The sequence below is a fragment of the Drosophila busckii genome, chromosome 3L, assembly GCF_011750605.1.
Source record: "Drosophila busckii strain San Diego stock center, stock number 13000-0081.31 chromosome 3L, ASM1175060v1, whole genome shotgun sequence".
NCBI classification, from domain to species: Eukaryota; Metazoa; Arthropoda; class Insecta; order Diptera; family Drosophilidae; genus Drosophila; species Drosophila busckii.
Genome location: NC_046606.1, coordinates 6,176,207 through 6,190,315, shown reverse-complemented (window position 1 = coordinate 6,190,315; position 14,109 = coordinate 6,176,207). Strand labels below are relative to the sequence as shown.

General features: G+C 43.0%; 6 protein-coding genes across 7 annotated transcripts; 5 read left to right on the top strand and 1 right to left on the bottom strand.

The window, feature by feature from the left end:
• Nucleotides 1-1,005: 1,005 nt before the first annotated feature.
• LOC108598556 (60S ribosomal protein L8) lies at nt 1,006-2,209 on the top strand. The gene is made up of 3 exons (XM_017985242.2): nt 1,006-1,020; nt 1,244-1,383; nt 1,441-2,209. Exons 2-3 carry the CDS (start codon nt 1,246-1,248, stop codon nt 2,071-2,073), a joined length of 771 nt encoding a protein of 256 aa, XP_017840731.1. The 5' UTR covers nt 1,006-1,020; nt 1,244-1,245; the 3' UTR covers nt 2,074-2,209.
• Nucleotides 2,210-2,382: 173 nt separating this feature from the next.
• LOC108599834 (protein daughter of sevenless) lies at nt 2,383-7,878 on the top strand. The gene is made up of 7 exons (XM_017986942.2): nt 2,383-2,824; nt 4,559-4,913; nt 4,973-5,688; nt 5,745-5,856; nt 6,137-6,365; nt 6,434-7,007; nt 7,074-7,878. Exons 1-7 carry the CDS (start codon nt 2,759-2,761, stop codon nt 7,575-7,577), a joined length of 2,556 nt encoding a protein of 851 aa, XP_017842431.1. The 5' UTR covers nt 2,383-2,758; the 3' UTR covers nt 7,578-7,878.
• A 960-nt stretch (nt 7,879-8,838) lies between these two features.
• On the top strand, nt 8,839-10,085 carry LOC108599835 (enkurin). Its single transcript, XM_017986943.2, has 2 exons — nt 8,839-9,092; nt 9,146-10,085. The coding sequence occupies exons 1-2, from the start codon at nt 9,002-9,004 to the stop codon at nt 9,985-9,987; spliced, it is 933 nt and encodes a 310-aa protein (XP_017842432.1). The 5' UTR covers nt 8,839-9,001; the 3' UTR covers nt 9,988-10,085.
• A 47-nt stretch (nt 10,086-10,132) lies between these two features.
• On the bottom strand, nt 10,133-12,476 carry LOC108599838. The gene is made up of 4 exons (XM_017986948.1): nt 12,385-12,476; nt 11,279-12,298; nt 10,360-11,222; nt 10,133-10,303 (listed from the first exon to the last, which is right to left on the bottom strand). Exons 1-4 carry the CDS (start codon nt 12,428-12,430, stop codon nt 10,151-10,153), a joined length of 2,082 nt encoding a protein of 693 aa, XP_017842437.1. The 5' UTR covers nt 12,431-12,476; the 3' UTR covers nt 10,133-10,150.
• On the top strand, nt 12,436-13,372 carry LOC108599836 (acyl-coenzyme A thioesterase 13). Of its 2 annotated transcripts, none has more exons than XM_017986946.2 (2): nt 12,436-12,536; nt 12,955-13,372. In XM_017986946.2, exons 1-2 carry the CDS (start codon nt 12,450-12,452, stop codon nt 13,315-13,317), a joined length of 450 nt encoding a protein of 149 aa, XP_017842435.1. In that variant the 5' UTR covers nt 12,436-12,449; the 3' UTR covers nt 13,318-13,372. The 2 variants fall into 2 exon arrangements, with proteins under 2 accessions (XP_017842435.1, XP_017842433.1); XM_017986944.2 differs by lacking the exon at nt 12,436-12,536 and adding an exon at nt 12,656-12,813.
• A 51-nt stretch (nt 13,373-13,423) lies between these two features.
• LOC108599837 (acyl-coenzyme A thioesterase 13) lies at nt 13,424-13,963 on the top strand. Its single transcript, XM_017986947.2, has 2 exons — nt 13,424-13,553; nt 13,603-13,963. Exons 1-2 carry the CDS (start codon nt 13,464-13,466, stop codon nt 13,942-13,944), a joined length of 432 nt encoding a protein of 143 aa, XP_017842436.1. The 5' UTR covers nt 13,424-13,463; the 3' UTR covers nt 13,945-13,963.
• Nucleotides 13,964-14,109: the final 146 nt, after the last annotated feature.

Here is a 14,109-nt window from a genome sequence, read left to right as displayed (position 1 = left end):
CTAAGACAAAGATAAATTCATGCTAAATAACATTTTTCGCAAAACTAATTACATACATACATACTTACCTTGGAAAACAAGATCGACGTCTTATATATACACTGAGAGAATTAACTAGTTAAGCTGCATTTTTTACTGAACTTTTTATACAGAACTAAAACTGAAGAAAAATTTAAAAATGAGAAAACTTAAATGAAAATTAATTGAAAAGTACGCTTGTGTGCTGTGCATTTGTTTAGCCCCCCCAAACGTTTTGTTTGTATTTGTTTGTTTTATGCAAACGTTTCTCTTAAGCTTAATTATTAAATGACTTATGTTGCAATATACACACACACACAATCTACAACATTCTATGCCCAATCAATGTCAAATTATAATGCACTATATGCAAATTAATATTTAAATACTTATTTGTTTTGTGTTGTTTTTCTTATGTGCATAAACAGAAGCAAAAGCAAAAAAAAAAAATTGTAACCGTCGTAATGCAAAATATTTAAAATATTGTTTGTTTATTTGTGTTATAAAAAAAAGCAATGTCCCCCACGTATTTAATAATGTGCTGCACTAAAAATGCAATTAAAAAACACAACCACAAAAAAACCGTATTAGTAATAAAAATGCTTACTTTATTTCTAAAATAAAACAAGTAAATTGATGATGAAATGTATGTAAATCGTAAAAACAAAAATTATTATATATATATAATCTCAAAATTAAAAAGCATAAAATAAAAAAAATCAACTGCAATTTCAAATGTGATTTAATCGACAAAAGAAAGCGCGCATTTGCCAGGTTGATAACAAATATACTTATTGTTATTGTTATTGCGGATGAACGCGAAGTTGGCTGTGCTCACCAGCTGTTGTTTGTTTATGGCTCCGATATTTTACAAACACTTATCGGCTAGTGTTGTGAAATACCAGGGCTGGATACTAGGTATCGAGTACGTGTTGTAGTCGGAACATGGCTGTTTGCCCACCACTATTTCCTCTTCTTTCTTTTCTTTTTACCCGAGCATCGGTAGGTGTCTACTGCGTTAATGTTAATCGTAAAAATTAACAAACTAAATAAACCATCCAAGTTAAATAATAAACAAAATGTGAAGCATGAATGCTAATTATGCGCATGCCAAAGTTATTTATCACAATTGGATAAGGCATATGAAAATAAAATGACTTGGCAAAGTGCGAGTGTTGTGTTTTGTGCATAAAAAGTTAAAGTTGTGTATTTTCTTGCATTGCAGTAATGGGTCGTGTAATTCGTGCACAGCGTAAGGGCGCCGGTTCCGTCTTCAAGGCGCACGTCAAGAAGCGCAAGGGAGCCGCCAAGTTGCGTTCCCTGGACTTCGCTGAGCGCTCCGGCTACATTCGTGGCGTAGTTAAGGTGAGTAATAACTAGCTGTGAATTACTTAAAGATATGCTAACTTTTTGTTATTGTAGGATATTGTGCACGATCCTGGTCGTGGTGCACCCTTGGCTTGCGTCCACTTCCGCGATCCCTATCGCTACAAGGTCCGCAAGGAGCTGTTCATCGCCCCCGAGGGCATGCACACCGGCCAATTCGTCTACTGCGGACGCAAGGCTACTCTGCAGATTGGCAATGTTATGCCCCTGAGCCAGATGCCCGAGGGTACCATCATCTGCAATCTGGAGGAGAAGACCGGTGATCGCGGCCGTTTGGCGCGTACTTCCGGCAACTACGCAACAGTCATTGCCCACAACCCCGACACCAAGAAGACCCGTGTCAAGCTGCCCTCAGGCGCCAAGAAGGTTGTGCCCTCGGCTAACCGCGCTATGGTCGGCATTGTTGCCGGTGGCGGTCGTATTGACAAGCCCATCCTGAAGGCCGGTCGTGCCTACCACAAGTACAAGGTGAAGCGTAACAGCTGGCCTAAGGTGCGTGGTGTTGCCATGAACCCTGTGGAGCATCCTCACGGTGGTGGTAACCATCAACATATTGGTAAGGCGTCGACAGTCAAGCGTGGCACATCCGCTGGTCGCAAGGTCGGTCTCATCGCTGCCCGTCGTACTGGTAGGATTCGTGGTGGCAAGGGCGACAGCAAGGACAAATAAGCTGGATGAGAAATTAGAGGAGTATATTCCGTGGATGGCGCTCTTTTTTAATATTATGCTACTGTATATGGAAATGGTGTGTGTTCATAACATGCAATTGACACTACGGAATAAAATTTATTTCTAAACAAAATAAGTTTCATTTAAGTTATATCAAATTAGTTCCATTTAAATTTATGAAATATTAAATTCTTATTAGCATTTATTACGATTGGTCGATAATTTCATAGTCCTGCTCGATAGCTTCAGACTGTAAAGCGATACTTCTTATGCGATAACGATTAGCACTTGCTTAGTTTGACGCTCATCTCTAGGAAAAGAATAAGCGAAAGCAAAACAATAATTATAGCTGCTGCTTTATTTAAAACATAAATGTAGTTTAATTTGTGTGCTAATGCGTAAATACCGATAAGAGCATTGCTAAAAATATAAGAGTGTTATTTTTAATGTGATAAATAGTTTACGCTCTATTGTTTATTGTTCTTCAAAGTTTTTTTCTTAAATACGAATTGCTGCATATTAATTACAATTGTGGTGCAAGAGCGAGTGAAACGCGAGTGCATTTGAGAGAAAACGTGCCGACAAACGCATTATAAATGCAAAAGTATTAAGAAAAATTGTAAGTCTGGCTGTGTGTGTGTGTGTGGCAATTGCAAACAAAGTGTGAACAAAGAGAGAAAGGATAATGGATAGCACATTCCATGAAGGATGGCTGATCAAATCACCGCCCACCAAACGCATTTGGCGTGCAGTAAGTACATGTATAAGTATAAGTATATAAAGAGTTTTAGGCTAAAGGTGTGCAAAGCAACAAGCAGTACATTTAACTGTTCATTTTGCGCTGTTTGCTTTGGTACACTGAGTCATGCTAAGTAACGCACCAAGCACTGGCATTCTTTTTTCATAAATATTTGTATGTACATCTATGCCATGATCTCTTCATATGTGTGCGTGTGTGTGTGTACATGTTTGTTGTTGTTGCTGTAGCGATAATCATTTTTAATTCATTAATAAGCGCTAGCTGTGTGTGTGTGTGTGCGTCTGATATGGACAATATTGTTGTTCTTGCTGATGTTTGAAAAAAAGTCTTAGAGAAATTATTGGAAATGCAAACAAGCGCAAAACCACAAACAACAACAAACTTTTCTGTTAAGTCTTTCTGCATCTGGCAAACTGTGAATGAACTTTTTACGTTAACTGTATGTTTGTACATACAAACATAAATACGTGAGTGTGTGTGTGAGTGTGTTTGTACTCTTTGGCGTGGGAACATTTTTCTGACGCAAACGCTTGAAACTTTTACGCTCAATTGGCTGTTTACCGTTCAATATTGAATTACAAGCAACTATTTTGATGTTAAATCAAATTACGTACTTTGCAATAACCACAAATAGAGATATATACATATGTATCTCTATATACATATATCTGCAGACGATAAGCAATGACGCACTTGTCATTATTATTATTATTTACAAACGTTTATTCATTTATATTACGACGTTGGTAAACCTTATATAGAGGCTGGGCAGGGGGCTACAGTAATCCGTCTTATTCATATTTATGACAATACACACATACATACATGCATAAATATTTATTTATATGTATTTGTTGTGTGCCAAAGCTATGCGAGAAAACAAACTTCAGGCTTAGAATTAACTTTATGCAGTCCAAAGGCTAACAAAAAATGTTGTTGATAAAATTGTGTACGTTTCTTATTCAAGTTAAGTAATATATTAAAATGCTGTCTGCTGCTTTCATATTTAACTGTAAACGGCACTCACTGCTCATACATAGCCTAATAAATTCCAGAATTTCTTTTTGTTTTATATTAAGCCCCCCGGGTTGCCAATTTCTCTGCGCTCTCAGCGTGTGTGTTTGTTTATTGTTTATAATTCAATTAGGCATGCGAAAAAGAACAGACAACAATGCCAAACTGCTCTGCTTTATGAAATTAAACATGTAGCGTTAATTAAAGCAAATAATTACTAAGCGCAAATAATAAATGAAATATATTGTTGGTATTTTGTCACTGTCAAAAGTACAATTTATAGCAAAGCTAAAAGCTGCAAATAGAAAATATGATAAACAAACAATTTAGTTGCAGCACGAGCCATCCACAATGTACATAAATAAACTAAATAACAACAAAATGCACTTACAGACTGCAACGTCAGCTGTTTGTCTGTCTGTCTGTGTGGGTGTGCCTGTGTGTGTAAGCTGCTGATTACTTAAGAAAATATCAATGTAAAAAGCGTTTCGCGGAAAAGTAAAATACCAGCGTTAACGCTGCTTACTCATTTGCCCAGCCAAAGCGCAGCTGATAGTTGCTGCCAGCGTCGCAGTCGACAGCGACAACATAGCTTTATTTGCATGCCATATGCTGCTGCTGGTGCTGGTGCTGCCGCTGCTGGTGCGCTGCCTGCTGTGCTGCTTTATCGTCGTGAAATTGATTTTAAATTTTCCTTTCTTTCATTATTAGCGCTGGCGTCGTCGCTGGTTTACACTGAAGCAGGGCGAGATACCGGAGCAGTTCTGCCTTGAATATTATACGGATCAGTTTTGCCGCAAGCTGAAGGGCGTCATCGATTTGGATCAATGCGAGCAAGTTGACTGCGGTCTACGCTTGGAGAATCGCAAGCAAAAGTTTCAGTTCATGTTTGATATTAAAACCCCAAAGCGCACTTATTACCTGGCCGCGGAGACAGAGGCAAGCATGCGTGATTGGGTAAACTGCATTTGTCAGGTGTGTCATCTGCATGATACGAAGCAGTCCAATGAACTGCAATTGGGTGCAATGGCGGCAACAGCGGCGGGCGCAGCAGCGCCAGCGGGTGGTAAGTTCAACAGTTTGTAGCAGCATAAACAGTTTATGACAACAACGTTTTTTATACAGATGAGAATCGCAGTGGACAGCAGCACACAAGCTCCAGCGGTGGCTTAAGCAACTCAACACAAAACACAACAACAACATCGCTGCACTCCTCAGCTGGCTCCAGCGCACAGCTGCGACGTCCTGTCGTCATCGATCAGCAACCACAAAGTCTTCACAACAACAACAACAATAACAACAACAATTCGGACTCGGTGTATGTTAATACGGACTACAACAATCGCGAAACTTTACTATGCGATGCACACTTTGATCAGCAACAATTGCTGCCTGCCGCACAGCAGCAACCGCCGCCGTCGCCCGCCACAGCGCTCTATCTCAATCAGAGCGCGCTCATACAGGCGCAGGCACAGGCACAAGCTGCGGAGCAAGCACAGGCAGCCTCGCGTCTTGCAGTTAGCGCAAATGGCGTTGTGCGCAAGCTGCCCGAGCATTTGGTGCTCACGCAACAGAATCTAGCGCAACAGCAGCAGCAGCAGCAGCAACAACACAACAGCAGCAGCAGCGTACAAGCTTCGCCCGCATTGAGTACCGCTTCTGGGCCGTATATACCGCTCAGCGAGTGCTTTACAGGCAGCCCCAAGTTGCTGCTGGACAGCCACGCTGCTGCAGCGGGTGCTTTGAACAATTTGGATGATACGCCGCGTAGCCACAACAACATTTGCTTAAACCTGACCAACGCGCAGTCCTACTCACCCAAGATAACCAACTGCAGCTCGGTAAGCTGGACAAACAAACTCTGCTGCAAGCTTTCTAAGCTTTGTTTTAATTATAGCAATTGGCCACAGCTGTGGGCAAGCAATGCAGTCAGCGCTCTGACTCGGACTCTGAGGGCGTCTTTACGGATGATGAATGGGCGCATCCTTTACCGCTGCGTGAGAATGTCGGTAAGTCAGCAAAGCAAATGGGAAAACTTCGTATAAACATTCGCAGAATTCCGGTTGAATTCCATTTAATTACGTATTTTTGCCACTATAAGCCAATAATTGCGTAAAAGATTTAAAATTTGATAAAATGTGTTTGTGAATGAATTATTTTTTATTTCGATTTACGCAGAACTACAGCATACGGGAGCCCTTATAGCAATTTTATCGCCTGCTGTTTTTATAGTCGAACTGCTACTGATAATTAAATTATAACGTAAACAACTTTGTATTTTATTTATAGATCGCAGCACGCGTCCCTCTGATAGTTCCATTGAGAACGAATCCTTTGTGCTAACATTTTCGCAACGTTTCTCCAAAATGCCCGAAGATGGTGTTGCCTTGGTGCCCACAGGCGCAGATAAGGAGCTAGCTGGTGCCGCTGATGCTGCAGGGCAATTCACGCTCGAAAAGCTCGCCAAGGTGCTGAAGAACAAAAATAATCTCATACTAGACTTTAAGGACAACGAAAAGTAAGTGCAACGCTAGTTTGTTTTATTAAAATCCATTGCTTTACTCATTTTGTTTACATATTTAATAGAATATCACGCGAACTGCCGCAGCTGTCGGATACGGAGAACACATCGCCCGCAATTATAGCGTCGCGTCATTTAAATTCATCGTTGATCGAGGAGAGCTATGACATTCCACGTTCCCATCAGCTGCCCTATTGCAACATAGATCAACTGCAAGGCGAACGCCAGTCGGTGACCAGTCCGCACAACTCCAATCCCATAGCTGCCTCCACGCCGAATCTAATGGCCGAGGCCAGCATTAATCCCAGCCTGATGACGCACAGCAAAACAATGGCGGCCATTAATTCGCCCAATAGCGCTAAGACATTGCCACGTCAGCATTGTTATACCAACGCTTGTCCCTCCAAAATGGAAGGGAACGTATTTCGTTATGACTTCATAGAACAAACCGATTGTCCGCCAGTAAACCGCAAGCTCAAGCCGAAGCCAGCGGAGCACAAACCCACGCTGGAGGACAAGCCGCCAGAGGAGTTTCCGGCGAAGCCGCCTGTGGGCGTATTGGATCAGCTAAGCAGCAAGCTGCAGGCAACCAAACTGCCGCCCAGCGTGGATCGCAAGTGTAAACCAAATGCCAATAAGGTAGCTACTCCAGTTCTACTAGCTTAGCTTGAAGTTTTTATAACTAATATTTGTATTCTCTGCCAGCTTGGCTTGGGCAGCATGTCGCCTGGCTCGCGTCGCTCCACGGGCGCACCGCTCTCTGTGCTGCTGCCTTCGGATACAGACGTGCACTCGCTGCGTTTCCATGAGACACGCACGCTGCCGCGCCAGCCCACCCGGCAGCATCCCAACAGTCCAGGCGCACACTCGGTGCAGCATCAACGCACTGCCAGCGCTAGCGTAGCCATGACATTGCGCCAACAGCAGCAGCAACAGCAGCAGCAACAACAGCAACATAAGCTGCAGTATCTGGAGCTAGATGTGGCCAACAAGCCGCCGCTGCTGCATGCCCAAAGCATGAGCATGGATCATCTGCCCAGCCAGGGTTCCAGCACAGGCAAACGTACTTGCCCCGCCGGCGCTCAAGCGACTACTACAGTCTACAAATCCGTGGACTTTGTCAAGACCGAGGCCTTCAAGCGGGTGCGCGAGAAACGCAATCAGGAGAATAGCAGCCAGGACTGCGCCAACAGTAGCAACAACAAATGAAAAACGTTTGTAACTCTAATGTGCAATATGCAACATGCTGCATCGCTGCATGCCACATGTAGTGCCTTCGACATTCGTCTTCATATTGACACATTTCATATACATATATACATTTATCGGTTTTATATACATGCATTAGTCTATAAGTTAAGCTTAGCATTTTTTATGTACGCCGTGTGTCTTTTCGAAACGTGCTTCCAACATTTCCCCTCCTTTTCCTTCATAACTCACAACTGCTTGAGAAATCAAAATAATATTTCAGATTTAGTGCTATTTTTTATAAATATATATTATATACTATACATACAAACAAAAACAAACGCATAAACTATTTATATACAAACACGAATTTTATATGATAACAAATTTTTATATACAAAAAAATATACGCGTGTGCTTTAATAAATCAATTAATAATATTAAAAGTATCATCTTTTTGAAGATCCTGCTCCTCCGTTATCCTTTCAATCCTTAAAGCCAATGCATTTTTGTACTCCTGCACATTAAATCTATCGATCTGCATTCAAGGATATTAAAAATCGTTCAAAAAAATTCAGCGAAAAAATTTGCAGGGGTAGGTCGCAAAATTTGATACAAAAACATAAATTGTCCTTTTTCTCGGAAATTGTATTGACTACACTGATGTCCTTTGGCAGGCAAGTAGTGCTCTTTAAGACCTTTCAGAATTTACCACTCGAAGGACGAATATCCTTACAGGAGCTGAGAAAAACGGCATTTTCCGTATACAGAAAAATGGCTATATCTCCCGTATCCTTTGCAGGATTAGGACGAAATTAGTGCCAAACGATTCTTATCTAAAAGGACTATTAATTGACCAAAGGACATCGGAATTGTCCTGGTGGTTTCGGAGATATTGCGCATTTTCTGTTTTTGGCCACTTTTCTTAAGTCCTCAGGCTGTAAAATTTTAAGTGTTGGGATATTATGATGACCCCATAATCCTTCAATGCAGTTCGATAGAGTTCGATCCTGTGAGTGTCGTGAGCCATAAATTTTTGAAATGCGCCAGGACATGGCCGCGTTATAGCCAATTTAAGTTATAGAATTGCACCTGCAAAGCAACTATAAAGTGTAGCATACTTTTGAGCTGAACTATAAATGTGCTTGCACTTAAGCAATGAGAGGAGCAAATCTAGCCTTCTGCGATCCACGTGTTGTCATAGTTATCCTCTAGGGGGGACATAAATAAAATTAAAAAACTTTTAAATTCTATAGCTGTTAGGTTAGCATAGCAACCTTAAATGTTTTTCAGTTCGTTGTAGCAACCTGGCTGCGAAGCTTGGCAACAACAACAAAGCAAACAAACTTAAAATCAGAGTACCTTATAATAGCTTAAACAAACTTTCGAAAAACAATTTACAGACTATATATATTTTACACAGAGAGAGAGACAAGGCCTTAGACATGTCGTTGGTTTATATAACGTATCACGATGAGAACATCTTTGATGTGGAGCGCGAGACGGAGAGGACGCAAACGACAACGCAAGTTCATGGTAAGTGGTAGATAAGAATGATGCACTGCATCTAACGTAAGGTTGAATTTCAGACACCGCCAAGAAGGCAGCTGAGTTTTCCAGGCAGCTGCGCAATCGCCTGGACATGGAGTACAAGAAGCAGTCGGTGGTGCTGCAAAAGGATGGCGTGCGTCTGCTAACGGATGCCAAGAAGTGCTTGCATCGTTCCATGGGCTGTGCCAATGTGCCGCTGGATCCGCCGTGCGCCTTTCTACGCAAGAATCATGGCGTTCGCTGGAAACGAGAGAATCTACACGTTTGTCCACCGCCGCGTCACATGCCGCCGCTGCCGCCCATTGGCAAAAAGGAGCAAAAGAGCAATATGGTGCCGAACTTTATAGTCAGGAACATACGCTGTGCTCGCAACACCAACAGGTGTCCGCCCCCGCCACGCATTGTGGATACTCCCGTGGGTGCGCGTCAGAATCTGTTGAATTCTGGGCTAGTGCCGCAGTATGTGTGCCGCAAAGACTTTGGCCAGGTGCCGGTGTACATACACAAGACCAAGAAGATGCTGGGCCAGCTGCGTGACATTTGCTGCAAGGAGCAGGCGCGTCTCATGGAGCTCTGTGGTGGCAAAAAAGGTGCAGACGCTGCTGCGGGCGGTTCTAAGCAGGTGCTGACCAAGGTAGATGGCGTGGCGCCAGATATGCCCGGCATGCGCATTATGGATTCGCCTGAGCGTAATGAGCTGCTGTCAGGTCTGCGTCAGCATTTGAATGAGATGACCAAGCAGTATCAGTCCATGTCCTTGCTTATCGATAATGAGTCCAAGCGCTTGCGTAAGGGTAAGCTCGAGTCCGATCTGCGTCAAGTGGAGCAGGATATTCTTATGTTGGAGACCAGTCCCATTATTTATGTTTCACTGTATTAAGCTTATGTTTCGTTGCACTTACACTCACACACGCACTCCTAGACACACGCACAGCTTAAGTCAGCTTAATAAAATTGATGCAGGCAGCCTCTAAATTCCGCAATTGCTTTCAAAGTATTTCCGTGTTGGCGCTTACGGAATTCAGAGCTGCGCTGCTAGAAGTTCATGCATCACAGATTTCCAAAGTGTAGCGTCCATGGCAGCAAGGACAGAGCAGCATGCGTCCGGGTGGATAAAGCTGCTGCAGTTCCTCGACCTGCAGCCAGGCCTGGCGACCGCACAGTGTGCAGTAGTGACGCGATAGGGAGAACGTCAGCTGTACGATAAGAATATTTTGTTATTTCCTTATTAATGTTAATGTTTTAAACTTACCGGAAGATAGGAAATGCTACAAAGCTCTGCATCTTCTGGCAGCTCAGTCGTTGTCTCAGTAATGCGCTGCTTTAGCAGCTGTTCTTCCAGCGTTTCAAAATGCAGCTCCATATGTGCCAGCAGCATGGCTACAATCACATTAAACGCTGGTTCTGGTAAGGAATGCTCAGCCAATTTGTTTTTAATGTTGCCAGCTGCAGTCAGCTGAGCAGATGCTGCTCTGGTCTGGAATGCTGTTAGTGTCGACAAGCTGTTCAGATACTGCAGACGCAGGCGTATGTGGGTTAAGCTGAGCATGACCAGCAACAGCTCCAGCTCATGCTGCGTATTGCGCAACATTAACGCATGCAACGATTGTTGAGCTTGCAGCTGTCTGAGTGCCTGCAGCACATGATATTTAAGCTGTAGTTGATGCAGTTGCTCCACCGTAGCCAAGTCTTCAAAGTTAAAGCTGTCCAAGGGCGCATAGTTGACATAGAATTCCAGCTGCTGCTCATTGAATATGTGCATGCGTATGTCTGCCAGTAGATCGGGATACATATTGATGGGCTCCAGCGGATTCATAAGCTTGGTTAGCTGTTGCAGCGGTGAGCTGTCATAGAGCTTGCCCACACTAGCAATCACCTGCACACGAAGATGCGCCGTATTCACCAGATACTCCTTAGTACGTGTGAGCAGCACGGTTAGGAAATTGCGATGTAAACTGTTGACCAGGCCAATGATATTAAAGTTCTCACTATCTTCGTAGCTTATGCGCTGCATTGAGGTGCCCAGCTGGCCAGAATGTTGGCTGAGATTTATGCTGTAGAGCTGACCGCGTGCGGTGGCCACTGCAAAGTTATTATATTCCAATTCACAAAGAGCTGCAAGAATTTGCTCGCGTTACAAAGTTCGATTAATTAACAAGAAGCAGCCTTACCTGTTATTTTAATGCCGCCCACATGCAGACGCGTCTCCAACCAACTGTTATTATCCTTCAGGCACCAGCAAAGCAGATGCGCCGCTTTGCAGCAAACTATATAGTGGCATTGTTCCAGTGGATCGTATGTTATACACGCTGCTTGCAGACCTAAACGATCCGCTTTTTGCCAAAGCTGCTTAATCAAGCAAAAGCCTTCTTCCAAGCTGAACTTATACAAGTTAAGCCGTCCCTCCTGATCCGCTACAAGCAGCAGCTCTTCTTTTATACGCATCAGACTAATGCGGTCAAGATCCGTGTTCAATGTGGCATGTCCTAACAATTGTTTCGCCTCCGCATCCAGCTTTAATAACCATAAGCTGCCCGCAGCAGTGCCCAGCAATAGTTCCAAGCTACCATCGGTATTGTTAGTTGGCCGCCAGACGCACATGGTAATCCAACAGCGGTGCATAAACTCTTGATAACTCTTAAAGCTTCCAATCTTGGCAGCGGACTTAGAAAAAGGCGGCAGCAGCGTTTCCATCAGGCACGCATTAATATCCAAGCCTTGCTTATAAGGCTGCCAATTAACTAACTCTTCTCCTTTGCACAGCAGCTCCAGGCTACCATAACTATTTAGGCTCGCCAGCAGCGCTTTCCCGTTCGGTAGATTTCTGGGCGCCCAGCTCGCAGTAATTTCCTTGGCCGCAGGCACTTCCAGCGAGCATACACCTGAATAAACCGATTCCAAACTCAACTGTTGCAGTTCCAGCACATTACTGCGCTCATAGATGCCTTGCAAGTCCACTTGCTCAGCTAGTTTATCCAGCGGGCGCAGCTGGCTGGTTAGCCTAGTGCTAATTACATAAGGAAAGTTCTTGTTAATACTCAATTTACTAGTTAATTCCAATGTTATTAGTTCGGTCTTGCTGCCCAGCATCGCTATCTGTTGGCCATTAACGCTTTGGCAGATAAAATCGTGTATAGCATCCTGCCTTAGTTCATCCTTGCTTAACTGTTGAAATATAATCGTCTGTCCAGCTATAAGATAAGATACCAATATATTTAATATAAAACGGTTGTTTAATCTCTTATTGAACCTTGTACAGGCCAGCTTATCGCCTTACCTTTACTACCGGCACCGCATGGATTTGTATCAGTCGCTTCTTTCATTTTATATCAAACAGTCACTATGGCGGATGAACGTGGTTTGCCAAGGCTTAAGCAGATAGCCGAATATATGTGCAAGTCCGAAAGCTTTGATCGCGTCGCAGGAATGGTAGGTTTTCATTCAAATTCAACACCACGCATTTATTTTGTTAATAAAATAAGCGTCGCCACAGACAGCTGTTTTACATTTCGATTACACTGAATGTGATATCGATGTAAATATACCAAGTCTTCGCCTCTACTGTATAAGATAATTACATTTCGTAGCACACGCTTCTTTAAGCCTTTTCTGTTTCGCAATGTCGGGCAAACGTGGTGTGGAAATGCTTAAGCAGATGGCAGAGTTTATGTCCAAATCCAAAAGCTTTGACCGCGTCGTTGGAATGGCAAGTTTTTATTTAAGTGTAACACCAAACACATTTTCTTGCATTTGCTAAAGGAAGCGTCGCAATAAACAGCTGTTTTATATAAACGATTACGTAAGGGCTTGCAACTATCGATAACGCGCTTGTATTTGAATTTTACAGGTCAAAATCACAAACGGCGGCGATGGACGTTGTGTGGGTGAATTTACTGTTGGCCCGGAGCACTTAAATAGAGGCGGTACTTTACATGGAGGCTTAACTGCTACCATACTAGACAACGTTACCACATATGCGCTCATGTCCAAGAGCTCACATCCTGGTGTATCGTCCAGCTTGAATGTTAATTACTTGGCTGCAGCCAAACCGGGCGATGTCATTGAAGTTGATGCCAATACAGTGCATGCGGGACGCAAAATGGCTTATATAGAGTGTGTGCTACGAAATAAGGCAACTGGACGTGTTATTGCCTCTGGCGGGCAAACAAAATTTGTAGATTTTGAAAAGAAAGAGACAAGCGACAAATAAGTGTTGTAATCGATAAGTTTTGCTGTGCAATAAATTCGGTATTTTGTAGCTATTGGTATATTTTAGTGCCTTTTTTCGCACGGCTGTTGCGCTTTGTTTTTGTTATTGCTTGCTTTGACTTATGTTTCGTAACAAATAGAATACAGATGGGGACGCGTAAAAAGGGCTTGGAGTTTGCCAAGCATATAAAAGAAATAATAACTAAGGCTACGGGTTTTGAGCGACATTTGGAAAAGGTATGCATGTGCAGCAATTGAAATTGGTTTACAATAAGCTTAATTTTAGGTGGCAATAACAGGCGGGGGCGATGGCGTTTGCACAGCAGAATTTACAGTGTCGAAGGAACTACTGAATAAAGGCGGCACCTTGCATGGCGGCTATACGGCTACCTTAGTGGACATGGTGACAACTTATGCACTCATGTCCAAGCCATGTCATCCTGGCGTATCCTCCAGCATTAATGTAAGCTACTTGGCAGCGGCCAGGGAGGGGGATGTTATTGAAATTGCAGCAAAGCTGCAGCATGGCGGACGCAAAATGGCGTACATAGATTGTGTGCTGAAGCATAAAGCAAGTGGCAAGATGATAGCCAAAGGTGGACAAACCAAGTATGTGGACTTTGTATGAAGCGCGTGAACAAAATTTCGAGTAGAGGCTTTTGCTAATAATGTGCTTTATTGTTACATGGTGTAGCATTTTAATTAAACTTGTAGTTGTAATTGTTATTGTTTATTTATGTGCTTGATTGATTAGATTTATCGGATTTTGTTTAAATTGCCACCAAATTGTAAT

Excerpts from the sequence above, each read along its gene's own strand:
- LOC108599838 (XM_017986948.1), bottom strand. The coding sequence starts at position 12,430 with ATGAAAGAAGCGACTGATACAAATCCATGCGGTGCCGGTAGTAAAG. Across the intron at positions 11,223-11,278 it reads GGGCGGCATTAAAATAACAG|CTCTTTGTGAATTGGAATAT; the intron begins GTAAGGCTGCTT and ends AAATTCTTGCAG. Across the intron at positions 10,304-10,359 it reads GTAGCATTTCCTATCTTCCG|CTGACGTTCTCCCTATCGCG; the intron begins GTAAGTTTAAAA and ends CTTATCGTACAG.
- LOC108599837 (XM_017986947.2), top strand. The coding sequence starts at position 13,464 with ATGGGGACGCGTAAAAAGGGCTTGGAGTTTGCCAAGCATATAAAAGAA. Across the intron at positions 13,554-13,602 it reads TTGAGCGACATTTGGAAAAG|GTGGCAATAACAGGCGGGGG; the intron begins GTATGCATGTGC and ends GCTTAATTTTAG.
- LOC108598556 (XM_017985242.2), top strand. The coding sequence starts at position 1,246 with ATGGGTCGTGTAATTCGTGCACAGCGTAAGGGCGCCGGTTCCGTCTTC. Across the intron at positions 1,384-1,440 it reads ACATTCGTGGCGTAGTTAAG|GATATTGTGCACGATCCTGG; the intron begins GTGAGTAATAAC and ends TTGTTATTGTAG.
- LOC108599834 (XM_017986942.2), top strand. The coding sequence starts at position 2,759 with ATGGATAGCACATTCCATGAAGGATGGCTGATCAAATCACCGCCCACC. Across the intron at positions 5,857-6,136 it reads ACCGCTGCGTGAGAATGTCG|ATCGCAGCACGCGTCCCTCT; the intron begins GTAAGTCAGCAA and ends TTTTATTTATAG. Across the intron at positions 7,008-7,073 it reads GTAAACCAAATGCCAATAAG|CTTGGCTTGGGCAGCATGTC; the intron begins GTAGCTACTCCA and ends ATTCTCTGCCAG.
- LOC108599835 (XM_017986943.2), top strand. The coding sequence starts at position 9,002 with ATGTCGTTGGTTTATATAACGTATCACGATGAGAACATCTTTGATGTG. Across the intron at positions 9,093-9,145 it reads AACGACAACGCAAGTTCATG|ACACCGCCAAGAAGGCAGCT; the intron begins GTAAGTGGTAGA and ends GTTGAATTTCAG.
- LOC108599836 (XM_017986946.2), top strand. The coding sequence starts at position 12,450 with ATGGCGGATGAACGTGGTTTGCCAAGGCTTAAGCAGATAGCCGAATAT. Across the intron at positions 12,537-12,954 it reads TTGATCGCGTCGCAGGAATG|GTCAAAATCACAAACGGCGG; the intron begins GTAGGTTTTCAT and ends TGAATTTTACAG.